This window comes from Pleurodeles waltl, chromosome 4_1 (genome assembly GCF_031143425.1).
Source record: "Pleurodeles waltl isolate 20211129_DDA chromosome 4_1, aPleWal1.hap1.20221129, whole genome shotgun sequence".
Lineage (NCBI taxonomy): Eukaryota > Metazoa > Chordata > Amphibia > Caudata > Salamandridae > Pleurodeles > Pleurodeles waltl.
In genome coordinates, this window is record NC_090442.1 from 711,696,227 (window position 1) to 711,715,859 (window position 19,633).

Genomic DNA, 19,633 nt, shown 5'->3' on the forward strand with positions numbered 1-19,633 from the left:
ACCAAAAAGATAATATACTCTTTTGATTGTGCCCCTCCTAGAATATATACTGGGAACTGACATTCTAAAGGGGATGACTTTATACTTGGATGATGGTTATTATCAATTTGGATCAAAGAGATACATTTAAGTGGCAGCAATGAAGGTGAGTCATCTGAAGATACCTCCAGTGAAGGTGCACCCTGCAACCAAGGTGATTCATTTGAAACAGTACAGTATTCCAGGACGGCATGAGGAATTAAGCAAGACTATACAGGAGTTGATTGAGGCTGGTGTGATAGCTCCAGTTACCAATGAATGGAATAATCCTCTGTGGCCCGTACGCCGACCTGATGGGCACTATAGAATGACAGCTGATTACCGCGAGTTGAATACATTTCCCCCTCCCTTTTGACTGCTGCAGTCCCCGACACCATCACTGTGATTGAAAGAATACAGAAACATAAAGGGAACTGCTAATGCTTTATTTTCCACACCATTGGCCCCTGAGAATGAAGAGCAATTTCTTTCTCTCACTATGGCAGACAACTCTGGATGCTACAACTCCCTCAAGGCTATTTACATAGCCCCACCATCTGTCACTGGCTGGTGGCAGATCACCCGGATGAAGTATCTGTCATTCCAGGGGTGCAATTGACCCATTACATTGATGATGTGATGACTGAGGGAGAGTACAAGAACAGGTACAGACTCAGGTTGTGGAACTCTTGCAGAGCAAAGGGTGAAAATGTAATCCAGAAAAGACATAGGGACCCTCTCAAAATATGAAGTTTCTAGGAATTAGTAAAAAATGTAAATTAGCACTTGTATAGCACACTACTCACCCGTTAGGGTCTCAAGGCGCTGTACTCATACCGCTATGGAACCCCTCCTGGCTTTTCCCTGTGAGGCGCCCACTCCTGAGCACCCCCAGGGTGAAGCCAGGCATCCAAGCGCTGTTGGGGCCGTTGTGGAGATTAAGCAAGCTATTGCCCAGAGTTGCAGAGTGGGACCCATGAATTAGATTAGGCACCGAGGCGAGAATTATCTGGTCAAGGGGAATTGAGCCCAAGACCTGCCGAAGCGGGACTTGAACCCTGGTCTTGAGCCAGATCTCTGCTTGAGGGTCTGCCGCTCTAACCATTGAGCCACACTTCTCCACTGAGTAGTGGAATCAGTGGAATCAGAGACATAGAGAGGTGTTGCCGCAGGCAAAGCAAAAGATCTTAGAATTTGCCACTCCCCGCACTAAGCAGGAGACACAGCGATTGATTGGATTGTTTGGTTTTTGGAGACAGCATATCCCTCACTTGAGGCGATTTTGGCCCCTTTGTACAAAGTGGCAAGAAAGAAGCATGAGTTTGAATGGGGAGAATAGCAGCAGTGTGTGTTTGACTTGGCAAAGGAGGTGATTCAACAGGCTTTAGACTTATGGCTGGTACAGGAAGGAGACACCAAGTTGCATGTAACTGTTCAGAGGCAATATGCCAACTGGAGCATGTGGAAAAGACAGGGAAGAACGAGGGTGCCCATGGGTTTCTAGACTAAAAAGCTGGAGAGTGATATACTCCCTTTGAGAAACAGTTACATGCTTGTTACTGGGTTCTAGAGGATACTGAGCAAATTATCCTGTCATAATGTGATTCTGAGACTTGAGATTCCAATATGCACTGGGTGATGAGTTCACCTAAACTCACTGTATAGGAAATGCACAAGAAGCTAGTATCATATTGTAAAGAAATGGCTCCCTGTTGCAGTTACCCCCCACTTTTTGCCTGATACTGATGCTGACTTGACTGAGAAGTGCGCTGGGACCCTGCTAACCAGGCCCCGGCACCAGTGTTCTTTCACCTAAAAATGTACCATTGTCTCCACAATTGGCACAACTCTGGCACCCAGGTAAGTCCCTTGTAACTGGTACCCCTGGTACCAAGGGCCCTGATGTCAGGGAAGGTCTCTAAGGGCTGCAGCATGTCTTATTCCACCCTAGGGACCCCTCACTCAGCACAGACACACTGCTTGCCAGCTTGTGTGTGCTGGTGGGGAGAAAATGACTGGCCAGTCAGGACAGCCCCTAAGGTGTCCTGAGCTGAGGTGACTCTGACTTTTAGAAATCCTCCATCTTGTAGAAGGAGGATTCCCCCAATAGGAATAGGGATGTGCCCCTCTCCCCCTCAGGGAGGAGGCACAAAGAGGGTGTACCCACCCTCAAGGATAGTAGCCATTGGCTACTAACCCCCCAGACCTAAACACGCCCTTAAATTTAGTATTTAAGGGCTCCTCAGAACCTAGGAACTCAGATTCCTGCAACCTAAGAAGAAGAGGACTGCTGAGCTGAAAAACCCTGCAGAGAAGACGGAGACACCAACTGCCTTGGCCCCAGCTCTACTGGCCTGTCTCCCCCCTTTGGAAGAAAACTGCTCCAGCAACGCTTTCCCCAGGACCAGCGACCTCTGAATCCACAGAGGACTGCCCTGCTCTAAAAGGACCAAGAAACTCCCGAGAACAGCGGCCCTGTTCACCCAAGACTGCAACTTTGTTTCCAAAGGAGCAACTTAAAGACAAACTGTGTTTCCCGCCAGAAGCGTGAGACTTGCAACTCTGCACCCGACGCCCCCGGCTCGACTTGTGGAGAAACAACACTTCAGGGAGGACTCCCCGGCGACTACGAGACAGTGAGTAGCCAGAGTTGCCCCCCCTGAAACCCCACAGCGACGCCTGCAGAGGGAATCCTGAGGCTCCCCCTGACCGCGACTGCCTGACTCCCAGATCCCAACGCCTGGAAAAGACCCTGCACCCGCAGCCCCCAGGACCTGAAAGATCGGAACTCCAGTGCAGGAGTGAACCCCAGGAGGCCCTCTCCCTTGCCCAGGTGGTGGCTACCCCGAGGAGCCCCCCCCCCCTTGCCTGCATCGCTGAAGAGACCCCTTGGTCTCCCATTGATTCCTATTGAAAACCCGACGTGTGTTTGCACACTGCACCCGGCCGCCCGTGCTGCTGAGGGTGTACTTTCAGTGCTTACTTGTGTCCCCCCCGGTGCCCTACAAAACCCCGCTGGTCTGCCCTCCGAAGACGCAGGTACTTACCTGCTGGCAGACTGGAACCGGGGCACCCCCTTCTCTATTGAAGCCTATGCGTTTTGGGCACCACTTTGAACTCTGCACCTGACCGGCCCTGAGCTGCTGGTGTGGTAACTTTGGGGTTGCTCTGAACCCCCAATGGTGGGCTACCTTGGACCCAAACTTGAACCCCGTAGGTGGTTTACTTACCTGCAAAAACTAGCTAACTCTTATTCCCCCTAGGAACTGTGAAAATTGCACTGTCTAGTTTTAAAATAGCTATATGTGTTTTATTTGAAAAGTATATATGCTATTGTGATTATTCAACGTTCCTAAAGTACTTACCTGCAATACCTTTCATTCAAAGTATTACATGTAAAATTTGAACCTGTGGTTCTTAAAATAAACTAAGAAAATATATTTTTCTATACAAAAACCTATTGGCCTGGAATTGTCTCTGAGTGTGTGTTCCTCATTTATTGCCTGTGTGTGTACAACAAATGCTTAAAACTACTCCTTTGATAAGCCTACTGCTCGACCACACTACCACAAAATAGAGCATTAGTATTATCTCTTTTTGCCACTATCTTACCTCTAAGGGGAACCCTTGGACTCTGTGCATACTATTCCTTACTTTGAAATAGTACATACAGAGCCAACTTCCTACACATATGTTGGAAATGGTACATAAAGGACATGGCTTGAGTGGGACCATCAGAGACAGCAGCTCTATATGAACAGGTGTCACAAGCAGGATGATGAGAGGGTGCAGGAGGTACCACAGATAAAAGAGTCACCAGTGATATGGGGTGAGCCATTTGACTCCTTGTCCCCGGAGGATAGGAAGCATGTATGATTTACCAATGGTTCAGCCAAGTATGTGGGGGCCAAAAGACACTGGACAGCAGTGTCATATAACCCATTTACCAAGAAGTTGCTATCTACGACAGGAGAAGGGAAGAGTAGTCAATATGCAGAATTGTGTGCTGTGTATCAGGTACTGAAACAAGAATTAGCTGGAAATTGTCATATTTATACTGATTCTTGGTCTATCGCCAATGGCATAGCCACCTGGCTTCCCACATGGCATGCACATAACTAGCAAATACATTCAAAGGAGGTGTGAGGCAATGAGTTGTGGCAAGAAATTTGGGAAATTCTAGAGCAAAGTACTGTTACTGTGTATCATCTGGATGCCCATTGTTCTACAGATTCACTAGAATGCTGGTTAAATTCCCCTGTACATGACAAAGCCAAAATCTCAGCGGCAGAAGTGGTGACCCAGGATTCTGATTTGGTGGGGACGGCTAAGTGGCCGCACCAAAAATGTGGACATCAGGAAAAGAAAGCTGCTTAGAGGTGGGCAGAAATCAGAGGGATGCACATTCCCCTAGACTTGATAAAACCAGTGATCATGCAATGTCCTTTTTGTCAACATACACAACAGAGATCTGTCTCGCAAACAGTCAAAGGTCAGTTGGGGAGAAGGAAACTGCCAGGGCAGATATGGCAAACTGATTACATTGGGCCACTACCGATTAGTCATGGGTGTCAATACACTTGTACAGTAGTGGACACTTATTCTGGTTACCTGATTGCCTTCCCTTGCAAGCATGCCACCCAATACATCACTATAAAGACTCTGGACTTGTTAATGTTATATTATGGAGTTCCATTCCAAGCCCAAAGAGACCACGGTCCCCATTTCAAATGAAAATTTGTACAAGACTATTGTTTACAACACAATATTGAGTGGATTTATCACATTCCATATTATCCACAAGCTGCAGGACAGGTTGAGAGAATGAACGGCTTGCTGAAGGCCCAATTATGAAAACTATCAGATGGAACGTTGAAAAACTGGAGAGAGCATTTAATTGAAGCCCTCCAAATATCGAATAACAGACCACTAACAAATGCCGAGACTCCGCTAATGAGGATGTTAACCCTAGCATTACAGATACAACCTCATGTAACGACCAACACAATCATGTATTGGGAAATAAAACCAGGAGCCTTAGCTCCTTACCGAGCCACACCAGAATCTGCAGGTCTTGACCTACATGCCTTAAAGGCTTACACATTGAAACTAAGAGACACAGCACTCTTTGAAACAGGTGTTGGAATATAGATTCCCTCGGAGCATTTCGGATTGATAGCTCCTAGATCTGGGTTGGCACTCAGAGGTTTTCAGGTCATTTCGAGGGGGAGTGATCGATGTAGACAACTGCTACCAACAGACAAATGTCCAACCTCAAAGGAAGAGAGCCTCTGCTATCAGAACGTTAGGAACAAAGCCTGCTCTGGCAGGGGTATTAACACACCCCTCCCAACAGGCTGACCTGCAAATCTGCATTCTAAGGCAGGGAGCTTCAAAAAGCCCACCACCCTTGGTTTGCAGATCTGGCTTCTCTCAGAAGTGAGGAGATGCCGACCCCACTGACCCAAGGCCCATTTGGTAGCTGGACGGGGGGGGGAAATTAGTCATCAGAGGGATGTGTCTACCCTCAGGTCAGTTCCACTCCAAAGGTGAGCTGTCTGATGTGGACACAAAATTTAAAAGCCTGCAATCTTGGTGATGGCAGAAGTAGGAACTCTGGGACACTGTTATGCCCACTTCCGACAGGAAGTGATCACATAGGGGACAAAGTGATCCCAGGGGTAAGCAGCCCCTTGGCTACTACCTTACACTACCCTAATGCCCCTAAGTTCAGTATTTAGGGGCACCCCTGGCAACAGAAAAAAAGAATCTGCCAACCTGAAAGAAGACGATGGACCATGAAGAATCACAAAAACAAGAACAGAAGATGAGCAGCTGACTTGCAGCCCACCCCCCCTCACTCCCCGGCCTGCCGGCTGTCCTCGCCAATTGCACCAAATACTACTTGTCCTGCAATGGCCTGTGCCTCCAAAAGCCTGAGAGGACTGTCCGCCCTCAACCAAAACCCAGGAACTCCCGGGGAGTAGCAAAGGTGCTCCCCTGCATCCTTCAGGCACCGTGGAAGAAATGCAAGGACTCCAGACCGTCAAAACCCAACACCAGAAAGCACCAATGCACCCATGCTCCCTAGCCCAAGTTGAAGTAGGTCAACAGTGCCAGTGTGGTCCCGACCCTCCAGAGACGAAGTCCACCTTAGAATTGCCAACTGTGGACTTCCTGACACCATCTGCAGGCCCCCCTCCAACCACAAGGGTCTCCTGCACCGGAATCCAATGCCAAAAGCAACCACTGCACCTGAACCCCACAGCTTGAGGAGAAGTGAGCCAACAGTATCCTTACATGCTCGAGGATCTCAAGGGTTGAGCCTTCCTGCTGGTTACCCCAGACTGCCCGCCCTTGTCCCTGCAAGCAGCCTCTTTCTGACCAGACTTATCTCCATTGAAGTGAATAGGACACTGTATGCAGTAACACACCTCTGCACCCAGACGGCCGAGAGCCATCCCCCCCCCCCCCCCCCCCCAAGGTGACCTGTTGATGTAGCCTTGGACCTTGCCCCATACTCGCCTCATGTCAAGAAGTACGGTCCTGTAAGTCGTTGCTAAGTGCCCGAATGGAGTATATGTTCCTTTTCCCATAAGATAATATTAGGGCACCCAAAGCTGAAAAGCACCTCTGCACCCAGACGTCCCAGCGCCCCCCAAAGTGACCTGTTGGTGCTGCGTTGGACCTTGCCTTATACTTACCTTAACTCCAGAAGATTGGTCCTGTAAGTTGCTGTTAAGTACCTGTATACAGTATATGCCTTTCCTCCATAGGATAACATTACTGCTTCAGAAACTGCACCAAGTGTTGATTTTTCAAACCTGTAAGAATTCATAACTCGAAACGTACTTACCTGATCGTGATGATCTTGGTACCTAAATTATATAAAGATAGGTGTAATTTTTATAAACTGGTGTGGATTTCTTTATTGAGTCGTGTGTATCATTTATTGACTGTGTGAATGCAGCAAATGTCTAACACTCCTCTCTGATAAGCCTAAGGCTGCTCCATCACACTACCCCCGAAGGGAGCACCTGTGATATTGCTAGAGCAAGCCCTTGTCCACTTATTTATTTTTTAACAGAATTTAATTCCATTTTCTTGTTCATACATGCATATAGCATCGTAACAACACCATTTATTTTGTATCAGAAGAACATACAGTATGGAAACTTTATAGTTTAATATCTAGTTACAATCTGTGCTATCCTGTAGTGCATTTTTTTCCTTTTGATTCTTCTCTTAGCATAGTTGCACCGTTAGCATGTCATTTCTTAACTTTCATAACTTGTCCCCCCCCCCTTGCGTGTATGTCTCGGTCACATCACTGCTCCTATATCTCATTGCATGTATGTCTTGTTGTTAGGGCCCAGGTAGTGCAGCGACTCTCAGTGTGTATAGTTGGTTTATTGCCATGTCTATGTTTCAAGTGGCTATTGAGGCATGACCCTAGCCATTTACGTGGACACCAATACTCCCTCCAACATGGACTTTATTCTGTTCTGCCCCTGTGGGGAAGCCACCTTCTGTTATGCTTATTCTTTGAGGGCATCCGTTAGAGCCTTCCATGCCTGTGCTCCCTCTAGCAAAGTGCGGCCTCTCTTGGCCTCCCTGAGTCTAACCTCAGATTTGTATCCCACCCATTTGGGGAATTCTGATTTCCATGTGTCTATACTCAGGCCCCGCTTGCTCTTCTGGTTTCTGGTCATTTCTCTTTTTCCAATCACATAAGACAAGTCTTGGAAGCGGCTAGTGATCTTGTTTTTTCGATGTGTGTGGGAAACAGCTCAACCAACACCTGCCCGCCGAGCATGGGAACTCTTTATCCTGCACTGTCTAGAGGGTGCTGTAATTCCCTCCCAGAAACCTCCCAACCTAGGACTTTCCCAAAGCATGTGAAAGAATGTGGCATGTAGTTCATTGCAGTGATTGCATTGAGCTGTTTGTATGTGATATAACCTATTGAGTTTTTCAGGTGTAAGAAATGCTCTGTGCAATATTTAGAAATTCATCAACTTAAACAGGGAATTCCTTGTGGCTTTTGTTGCGTTATATTGGATATTCTCCCAGTCCTTGTCTCCAATCGTCTTGTCCAGGTCTGTCTCCCATTTTGTCTTCAGGCTCTCGAATGGTTTCATTACTTCTGTACGTAATCTCTTTCACATGCAGTTTGCTGCTTTATACTTCCCTGATGCTATCACTAGTTATTGACAGCTAATTGATTGGCCTGGTTCTTCTACTTCTGTTTTCCAGTGTCTCTTAATGGCGTCTGTTACTGCTCTATATAGTAGGAAATGGCATCTTAGTAATTCATATTGTGCCCTAAAGTCCTCAAAAGGAAGGATCATCCCACTGCCATAGAGCACTCCAACCTCTGTCACCTCTGCTTCCTCCCAGGTCTGCAAACCCCGCCAAGAACCTCTGTGTGGAAGTTCGTCCAAGAACTCCATCGGCGAATCTGGGGAATATGGAGCCCTTGTGTTCATTTTCCTGAGGTGTCGTGCCCAGCACTGCCGTAGGACTTGGAATTCAGGTCTACGTTCTCTACTTTTGTCTGGGAGCCATAACATTGCCCTGCCGAACACGGTTAGGTCAGGGGTCAATATAGGAAGTGGTCTCCCGGTGTCCATTGTCCCATCACCCATTGTGTAAGCCATTGCAGCTGAGCTGCTAGGTAGTAAGCCTCAAACTCCGGGACCGCAAGTCCTCCCTCAGTTTTTGGTCTTTGTAGGACAGCCAGAGCAACTCGTCTGCGGCTCGTGCCCAATATATATCCCATTATGATCTTATCTATTTCTTTAAAGTATACCCTTGGTACCCAGAAGGGTAATGTCGTAAAGCAATACAGCAATCTTGGAAGTGCCACCATTTTAAGTAGAGCCACCCTCCCTGCCACTGAGAGCAGCAGTGTAGACCAAAATGCAACACTTGCCTTTAGACCTCTTATGGATTTTCCCAAGTTGCCGTCCAGTAGATCAGCCGTGCTGGGACATATGTGTACTCCCAGGTAGGTAATAGAAGAGGGTTGCCAGGTCAAAGGCCTTAGTTCATCTGGGGGCTCGCCATCTGCTTGTATGGGAAATAGGCTGGATTTGATCCAGCTCACATGGAGTCCCAACAGTGTTTAATAGTGCTTCAGCATATTCCGGGCTCCCGGGAGGTCTCTCAGGGCATTTCGGATGAAAAGGAGCATGTCATCTGCATATAATTCTATATAGTGCTCCTTTCGGTCTATTTCCAAGCCTCAAAATATCGTCCCCCCACGGGCCCAGCATGCTAAGTTTTCTAGGGCTAGTGCAAATAGCAGGGGCGATAGGGGACACCCCTGCCTGGTTACTCTCTCTACTCTATAAGCTGGGGATATTTGTTGTCCTGTGCGGACTCTAGCTGTCGGGTTCGTTCAAAGCAATCGGGTCCATGCAATAAACGCCTCGCCCAGCCCCATTTGGTCCATCACTGTATATAAGAAAGGCCATTCCAGACTATCAAAGGCCTTCTCAGTGTCAACTGCTAAAACTGCCGCCTCTTGTCTACCTGTTGCAACGGTCCTAAGGATTGCACAAAGGCGCCACATGTTATGTGCTGTGCTTCTTCTTGGGATAAATCCTGATTGATCTACGTGCATCAACATAGACATGTGTGGCAACAGGCGCGTTGCTAATATCCTAGTGTCCGTATTTAATTTTGATAACGGTCGATATGTTCGCTTGTCATGCAGTTCTTTGCCTGGCTTTAGCAAAGGTATAATTAGGGTATCTTTGATGAACTGAGAGAGAATGCCAAGGGTCTTGGCCATATTTAGCTTGGTGGTCAACCTAGGAGCTAGGGTTTCTTTATAATTATCATAAAACTCAATAGGGAGCCCATCAGTACCTGGTGTCTTATTACGGGCCATGAGTTAAATTGCCTCCCGTACTTCTTGAACTTTGATTTCTCCACCCAATACCTATACCTGCTCTGGAGGTAATCGTGGTAAATGTAGGGCGTCTAGGAACTCCCTCAGACCCATCATTGGGAGTTCTGCACGTGCTCATTATAGCTGGGCGTAGCACTACTTGAATATTGTATTAAATCTCTTCCTGTCTGTACCGCCTCGAACCATCGCCTGCCTCCAATTCTACAATAATCGACCCTCTTTTGGTGGGATTCGCCAACCAGGCTAGGAGTGTGCCTGTACGATCTCTTTCCGCATGGGCTCGCACCATATAGTTTCGATAGTCAAAGCAACGTAACTTTTCAGCTTTAGTAGCTACTCCTTCCTTTGCCGCAAGGAGTTCCTAATGAATCTCCGCACGTCCAGGTCGGTCTTTTTCACACTCCTTAAGTTGTGTCTCCACCTCCAAAACCTCCTGAAGTAACCTTTCCCTGACCCCTACGGCTTCTGATATGCATCTCCCTCTAATCACTGTCTTAAATACATGCAATTCCGCTAATGAGGATTCTGCTGTGCCCGTGTTTTCGTCGAAATAGTGATAAATAGCTGTGCTTATTTCAGTCTTGAAGGCTGGATCCTCCAAGGTCTTGGGTCGCAAGCACCATGTCGGGATACTGGGCCGCTCCTCACCCCATCTAAGTCCAAGTAATAGTGGATTGTGATCGGAAAGGGTGCCAGTCAGATACTCTGCCGCATGTACCTCAGCATGCATAGCTGGGGAACATAAGATGGTAACTAAGCAGACATGTAAGTTGTAAACACCGGAATGGTAAGAATAGTCCCTTTCACCGGGGTGTTGCTCCTTCAGGAGTCTATTAGCCCCCATTCTGTTTACCATCTTACAAAAGCACAAGCCACCCTCTCAATCTGTGTTCCTGGGAGGGGTCGATATGATCTATCTTGGGCGAGGTCCACCACACTGTTGTAATTCCCCCCGCCCCCTATCAGTACTGGTCCCATTAGGAAGGGGGCCAACACCCTGGATACGCCATTGTAAAATTGTGTTTGTTCTACATTCGGACCATAGATCCTCCCCAGTGTCACGTCTCGGCCATCTAATCTACCTTGTACTACTACATATTTACCCTCTGTGTCAATCTGTTGCCTCAAGCATTGAAACAGTACCACCGCCCAAATCCAGATCAGGGCCCCTCGCGCATATGCAGAATATGTTGTATAATAGAGCTGCCCTCCCCATCTGCGCTGGAGTGCTAGTCCTTCCTTACTCGTCAGGTGCATTTATTGCAGAAGGGCAATCTGTATTCCCCTCCGTTGCAGGTAGGAGTGAACCTTATAGCGCTTGGCCATGGTATGCATCCCTCTTATATTTCAAGTGATTATCTTATATGGTGTGGTGTCCGCCATGCATAGTTTTTCCTACCCATATATCAATTCTACCCACCTCTGCCCGGCCCCTCCCCGGCAATTCTTTGCCTACCTGCAGTTTGATTTGTGTGGTGATGTGACTCCGGATCCCACTTGCCCCAACACAAACTAACCGTAAACAATCCCCAAAACTCCCCATCCCCAGGACAAGTAGGTCCCCCTTCCTCATCCAAACTATAGCATGCAACGTAACATTGGCGGGTTGTCCACCAAACAACACCGTGGGGCGGGGTTGCCATCAGCAGACGGTGTGCCGCCCAACTCCATCTCCACCCCCCATCAAGGTCATCAAAGATTTGCGCCCAATTTTTGTGCCACTATGCGCAGACAACTTAACGTGAGTAACCAGTTCTTGCGTCCTCATTGCCAGGCCCCCCAGGTTCAGGTCTGGCGGGCACACCCATTTTATGTTTTGAGTTAGAGTTCTTGTGTCAGTTCCTGTTTTGGGCTCATGATGTGTATGAAGTGTCTCATCTCCTCCGGTGGGTGTCACAGCTTTCTGTATGCATATTACCCAGACTCAGAAACAGTCATCTGCCGTGTGGAGGGTTATTTTAGGCAGTTCATCCTCAGAATGTTCAGTAGAATCCTCGCTGCTGGAGATCGAGACCTCGTTATTTGTGTCCGTCCCTTTTGGGCAATCACCTTCTCGCCCCTTCCGGCTCAATTCAGTTACTGTTCCCACTGCTCTTTGCTGTCCTCTCTGAGCCTCAGTTTTAGTTGGTGTGCCTCCCAGGAGGTTTCGCCTCTTCTTTCTGATAGTATTCTTTCGTACAGTTTTACCTGTTGGCATTGAGTGGCTAGAGCCAGGGTGCTCTTGGAGTTCCAGCCAGTCCCATACGTATTTAGGTGTGTGAGACAAATGTGTTCCTTCAGCAGTGGAGACGAGCAGGAAACATCCTGGCATAATTTATATTTAAATGTGTTAGTCTCGCATTAATCTAAAAAAAGGGGGGGGAGGGACCGGGAGGTTGTGTGGTCCAGTGTACGTTCTCCCAAACTATAATCAAATATATAAAGTACACAGTTCCAATAAAATCTAAGGAACCACTGGTCTCAGGAGCGAGAGCCCTCAAGCATCACAATGGATGACTAGTATCATCATCGGGAAGTGCTCCACACCAGGCTGGTGCTGCAATGCCTGGTGGACACCCCACCAGGGGGGCTCTAGACCATGTTGTTGTGACTGGTAAACTTTACTGTACAGTCCAAGATGCTTCAATTCAAGCACCAGTGCAAAAGAGAGGTCAAAAAACTGGTTAAAATTGGTTATTCATCTTTAATAGAAACCATCAGAATTTTAATCAGTGTAATAAAGATGAAGACCAAGATTAAAAACAAACAATGAAAGTCGTGTGTAGAGTATCATGCTCCTAAGACTTTCACAAGATACAATCTCTACGGATTCCCAACAATTTTTTTTTATATATATATGGGTGCCTTTTAGAACAGGTCAACATGTTTCGCGTCTATCGGTCCATCCGGATCCATTGACGCTTCATCAGGACCAACAAAAAAATTACCTCTTCATAAGCCAAAAAAGAACAAATCAACCACCCCTTCCAGAGGGTAGGTCCATAGTTTGGACCATCGACAAAACTAGTGTCTATCCGAGTCCTAGGAACGTGTTTCCCAGGGGGGCCTTTCTCTACTTGGGGAAGGGTGACCAGATGTAACCAGTGTACTTTAATGTAAGTTACCGGTCTCTCTACCCTAATAGGGGTGGTTGATTTCTTCTTTTTTGGTTTGTCTAGCGTGATCTCTTGTTTCTATCGTGCCTTTTTTTAGGATATGGTCTTGATCCCGGTAGTGTAAGAGATGAGCAACTATTGGTCTAGGCGGCATGCCAGGTTGCAGCGGCTTTGCTGGGACCCTAAGTCCCTCTCCAACGAACAGAAGGCGGAGAGACCCTCCGGTGCTATCTCTTCTCGCAGCCATTTCTCCAAGCGTTTCTCCTCTCTATTTTTTCAGGCATCCCCACAATTCTGATATTATTCCTCTGGGATCTGTTTTCGCGGTCTTCTGCTCTGAGTTATAGGGTGTGGACTTTCGCCTCCATCTCTGCTAGCCAGGATTGTATTATGCCCACCCTAGGGTTAAGCTCTGGCAGTGTTTTCTCCGTTGCTGTCACTCTTTCAGACAGTTTCCGGTGGTCATCCTTTAGAAGACTCAAGTCCACCCCCAGCGCATCTATCTTGGTTTTGAGTGATGCCCTTGTGGTGGAGATGGCTTGCAAAATGTCAGTGAGCGTGAGGTCGCGTTGGGGCATCTCCATAGCAGTCTTCTGGTTTTCTGGGAGTGCTCCATTGTTCTTCTTTGTTCCTCCTGCTCCGTCCTTTTTTTGTCATTTTGCCCATGGTTGTCCAGTCGGGGGTATCTGGTCATTTCTGTTCTGCTCTATGTTAATTGCGTGTGCTGCGGCCTTCCCACCCAGGGCTCCTCGAGGTGCCACTTGCACAGTGTTTAGCGCTCTACTACTGTCCCCGGTCGCTAATTTCTCAGGAGCAAGGCCCAGTTTCCTGTGGCTTCAAGGGTTGTTAAGCTGGCTGTTGTCAATAGTTTTATGGGCACTGTTGGATGTTCAGTGCACCATTCATCTGCCTCTCTGAGCAGCGAGGACTGAAATGTTCGCAAGTAGGTCTTTCCTCTGCGATGGCCATGCTATTGTTCCAGTGGCAGCACAGTACTGCGTGGTATTAAGTATTGTTCTGCTTGTGTACCTTGGTTGATGGCCATAGGGCCCTTACATTTTTCGTGACGGTCCTCACAGTCAGCTGACCTCTATCTCATTCTGCTCTGCCGGTGCTTTTATCTTACGCTTTCACCTCTGTGCCTTTTTTATTCGATCACCTTGGCGCACCTTGAGAGCACTGCTCTAGTGCCGAACACACTGCAGTCTCCTCCATTTGGCTGCTGCTTAGGACCACTTGCCGCCATTCTGGGCTAACCATTCTTGGCAGTCACCAGCGTCCCAGGCCCTCCATGATCTCTTGCAGTCCTCCTGCTGGTGTGTAGGTCCCCACTCGCTCCATAGGCTGTTTCTCAGCGCCGCCATCTTGTCTCGGCTATCGAGCAGCGGCACAACGCTTGCAATAGCACCATTTTTGGTTAGGTCTTTTATTTTCTGGGTTCGCCATCAGCTTGCCAGCAGTTTTAGACAAGGGGTTTCGGTGGCCCCTATCTCATTAAGTCCCCCGGATAGGCAGGATCATTAGGGATGTGGGGTCACCGGCGGGAGCTTGGCGGCTCGCGTCCTACTCCATCTGCCCCAGGCCACGACCCTGTCCACTTATAAGGGACTCCCTGGTCTCTGCATGTACACCTCATTTTGGTATACCATATTAAAGAGACAGCTTCCTACAGTTGTTAATAACCCAAGTGGTTGGGGTTATTTTGGCAACCCCTCAGTTTTTAGCCATTCTGTCATTCTGTCTGTGCAGGCGGCAACATCAGGATGGGCAAACAATGACCAGTAAGATGTCAGGAGCTAGATAATGTGTTCTAGATCACACACAAGCACTAGACCCCTCCAGGGAGTAAAACCTTAAGAAAATAATACGGATTAACTAGGCAACTGGATGGTGTGACGGATATCCACAAAATCACTTTTTAAGAAATTCCTGATCACAATCAATATTGAGATATATTGTCAGAGAGCACAAAATGATATTTCACCTCTATTGTATAACCAACCAGTCACGTTTGAAGTACCATGTGTGTTCCTTAACATAGCACATTTGAGTTTCCTTCCCCCATGATGGCCTACAGTTCGCTTTGATTGTTTGCTTTGGATACCTCTCGAGAGGTAAATGTCTAAAAGAAGAAACATGGCCATCTACTGAAGTGCAGGTGTGAAATCCATTTTAATTCAGGTCCCGTTCTATGAGATTCAGTAGGAGCAAGCCTGCAAAACAGGCGAAGGCCTGCTGGCCTTTAAGTGAACTTGGACTATCTGTAACACTGCTGTAACCATAAATTCTTGAGACATTACAGTGTCACAAGTGTTTGTCTCATACACTTGGTATGCTTCATTTGCTGATTTTATAAATCAATGCCCATGAATGGCTAAAGGTTTTATTCTGATTAATGTTTGGATAAATGATTGGCAAACACCTGTATCGCCAAGCAGCTGGTTCTCATTGGCTGTGTATAATTTATTCAATTTGTGCAACATGTATTGTAATCCATAAAACCCCATGTTAACATCTGTAAATTGAGCAAATATGCTTTGATACTTAGCTCCATGCAGATGTTGAAAGATAAAGCTACATTTTGAATCATACTGGTTTGTGTCTATATTATTTTAGGGTTCTATATTTCTAATGGTGAATTTGTGGCTTGATTTGTGCCCCTGATAAATTCTGCCAGTAGGAGAGACCTCTGCACTAGTGAGTGTGGACAATCTGTCAGATGCCCTGAGTGCCCCATCAGAATCTTTCCGCTATCACGGGTCTCTGCCCACGCATTTCCACCTCACCACAGGTCAGTACTTTTTATTTTTTAAACTGTGCACGCTTTCATTGTACCAACTGAACTGGGTCAACAGGGTTAAACTGGTAAACAATACTACCCACCAAAGATATTGCTCTGTAACCATTAACTCCCTAGGATACCAAGAAAAGGCTCTGTCCAGTCTTAAAAACTCTAAATGTACAGTGTGTGGTGGTCTAGTACAAATCCTGGGCGCTGTAACTCAGACTATTCAAGACCGTATATGCCATATTTTTCTACACAGAGAACATCAACCCCACTGTTCCTTGGCCCTACACCTGCAAAATATGGAATTTTTAAGCATTTATAATATTTGACATAATAACAACTGACCGACATCTCAAGGTTTGTGCATTAAAGCAACTTTAGGAAACTGGAGCTGCTTTCAGGTTAGAGATCAGTGTGTTTGTTGCAGGGATCTGTATACAGCTTGTATGCATCCCATAGGCGACATAGACTCCATTTGAGTCCTTTGTCAAAGACAAAATGAACATATTGTTCTATATTCAAGCATACGATACATGACCAATGAGACACTGTCTGTTTTGACAATTATAGTAGATAATAAGAATGAACTTGCAATTTATCTATGGGATTTTAGACAGATTGGCAAGTCCTTCTTATAATAAAGATGGTATTCTGGTTACACCTACCTAGAAAAGGAAAGGAAAACTCTTTGAAATCTCCATGTAAGAAATACAGGTTTATCACTATGATGGGCACAATTAATTTTGATGACGCTGAAATACAACAAGGGAAAATTGAAGGCTTTGGGTTGTGCTCCATTGACCTAAAAAATATTATTTATCCACGTTCTTCCAACTAATCAGATACAGGAAATGACTGGGTGAAGTTTCAGATGTAAAAATTACCTGTGGGGATGAGAGAAAGAAAGCCACTACCAGGAAGGTGTGCATTCAATAAGGAAGTCCAAATATGTGTCAACAGATACATCGCAGTAAAAGAAGTTCTGATGTGCCCACACCTAATAATTAATTAGTGGAGAGGAGACTAATTAAACAAACAAGGAACTGGCTCCAAGCCCTGTCACACTTAAATATCATGGAGCATGTTCTTGTTCTCACCTGCCAGTGGATGTGAACAAGACAGAAAGTATACAGGGTTATCACAGGAAAACTATGCATGAGGGTTCCCATAGGCTAATACTTGTTCAAAAGAATAAGAAGCTGGTGAGTGCCTAACCAGGATGAAGCAAGTGTGTTCAGTACTTTTCCATAAATGCATATTTGGATTTTCAATCAACAAAATGTTACATCTTTAACTCCTCAGCACAAACTGGTGCTGTGCAGAATGCTTTTAATCTGCATTTATACAGAACTGAAGTCCATCTTCGTTTAACTAGTGATCATTCAGAGTACCAAGTAGGAAAGTCTTAGTGGACTAACTCAATTGCTGGTGAGTGCACTATGCAAGCTGTGCATTAATAAGCCGAAAAATCACCAATTTGTTCATCTGGACATTTAATGGGGTGTCTTAACATTACTTAATACTAGGGGAATATTGCATATTGAAATCTCTTTCACTCTTAGGTAGGAATGACCTCTTTCCTAGGTCCGCAAAGTGGCATATAAAGTGCGAAATGTGCAGAAAGCGGATCATCACGTGACTGCTGGCAAAAATTTGAAGAAAGACACAAGGGGGTGGGGGAATGAATACAAGGGAAGCCTCAATTTCTGATAACCCATCAACCTTATGGTTCTTCTCAGACAGCACAAAAATTCAAAACACTCCACTTTCTTACACTGAAATTATTTTGCGTTGGTTATGTTGAGCAGAGGCCACCACAAAGGAAGCTGATACTTTGGATATATTTTCTACTAGGATTCACCAACAGAAGTTAACAAATAGGAATGATAATAAACAACTGGTAAAATTGATGGAGATAGCAGCTGCCACTTTAAAAACAACTTTAAATGGGTAAAGTGACGACTTACAGCTGGGCAGGAAGGAAAGCACCATGGGGTGACTTGAATACAATATCACACAATGGCCGGCCAAGAATAAGAAGCTGTCCACTCCACACACTGTAACACTCTGCAAGTCAAATAAAATAAAAATAAATGTAAAAACAAAACCATGTCAAAATGAATTTCAACAAACGTAGCATGGGCAAAATAAACAAATGAGTAATACTAGCAGTTAAATCCTACCTTCAGTGTTGCGCGTGATTCTGGTGAGATAAAGAGAACAAAAAAAGATGATCAGAAAGCAGAAGCTGGTACTCAAAACAATCAAAGCAACCAGAAATCAGCTTACCTGTGTTTATCTGAACTTGCACCTGTAGTTTGGTTAGTCTGTAGAGGCTCGTTGTACTGGAAGGCCAGAATTACATATGGGCAAACTTGTCTTGGCCTCTTAACAAAACTGTCCTTCTGTAACTCATAGACATAGTACTACAAACAGAAATGATGGAGAAAAGCAGGTTAAATCTAGGTAAAGCTAAAATTAATCCCTGCCACAAGAAATTACTTATTAACCATTAGAATAATTTGCTGCTACGTAAGCATGTTTTACCTGATTTAACTCAAAGGCCTGAAAATGGCTGGTTTTGACTGAAACCTTGCTGTTCTTTGCAGACATGTGGCAATCATAACCGGGTGAAGGAACTGTATAGTTAGTAGTGTAGTTCTCAGGCACAACTTTGACTTTCCCCTGGAAAATATTAGATGGAAATAAGTAAACAATATATAAATTAAATAAGACATGTAGAATATTTCGAATCAGGCTCTTAAACATAAATGCAACCTTCAGCACTAGGAATTCAAACTGCTGGCACAGGAGAATGACAGTGAGATGCACCAGAGGCAAAAAGAGTAAAATAACTCACTGGTGCCTTTAGCACATTAGAGAGTCACCATTGAAAAAAAGCAAGAATACATTTGGGTTTACAGTGTGGTTTGATGGTAAGGCCTTACTAGTGAGAAACCCACTTGGAATCTTCCAGCCTGAGCAAGGTAAGAGCGGACAGGGTGACTTTTGGTAGCTGAACAACAAGTTGAGGGCCTGGAAGTTGGGTAGGATGCAGACAAAATATTGCACTGTGAACAATGTACAGTGTTGTGATTTGAGCCTTCATTAATCAGGAGTCATTGTACAGCTTAGAAGGTGGTGTGCTCTGTTTGTGCCTTTTAAGGACCGTTAGACATCAAAGTGCAAAAGGCATGTGATGGTGCAAGGTATGTGTATTGAAAGTGATGACAGCACATGCAAATATTATTCAAACTTACAAATTATTACCAATTTGTTTAAATCAAATCTATGTGTTATCTTACTTTTAAAAGCATTGCATAGAAAGATAAAGAAAAAGGATATAAGGCAAGAAACATCTGTGCAAAAGGCATGTGATGGTGCAAGGTATGTGTATTGAAAGTGATGACAGCTCATGCAAGAATTATTCAAACTTACAAATTATTACCAGTTTGTTTAAATCAAATCTATATGTTATCTTACTTTTAGAAGCGTTGCATAGAAAGAGAAAGAGAAAGGATATAGGGCAAGAAACATCTCAATGCATGTTGGTCGGAATCTTTACATTGAACCAGCCAAGCCAGAAGGGCATGGTCAGTGTAAAGCATGACATTTCTACCCAGGAGATGCAATTGTAAGACTCAACGAAGATTCATATAACCCAGACATTTTTATCTATCATGAACTATCTTATCTCATGGGTAAGAGTTGACAACTGATGTATACAGCCAGATGAATCCTTCTTAAGACAGAACCACACTTAACTTGACACCTTCTATATCAGATTGCAAATGAATGAAGGTTTGAAATCGA

General features: G+C 45.5%; 1 protein-coding gene across 3 annotated transcripts in view; it reads right to left on the bottom strand.

Annotated features, from left to right (window-relative positions):
- The window catches only part of TASOR2 (transcription activation suppressor family member 2), a 759,889-nt gene that overhangs the window by 650,355 nt on the left and 89,901 nt on the right, over nt 1–19,633 (bottom strand). For all 3 annotated transcript variants that reach the window (XM_069229296.1, XM_069229295.1, XM_069229294.1), the window contains exons 6-9: nt 18,368–18,505; nt 18,110–18,246; nt 18,004–18,023; nt 17,788–17,887 (exon numbers count right to left, since the gene is read on the bottom strand). In XM_069229296.1, the coding sequence (XP_069085397.1) occupies nt 17,788–17,887; nt 18,004–18,023; nt 18,110–18,246; nt 18,368–18,505 (395 nt within the window). The remainder of the gene's footprint in view (nt 1–17,787; nt 17,888–18,003; nt 18,024–18,109; nt 18,247–18,367; nt 18,506–19,633) is intronic.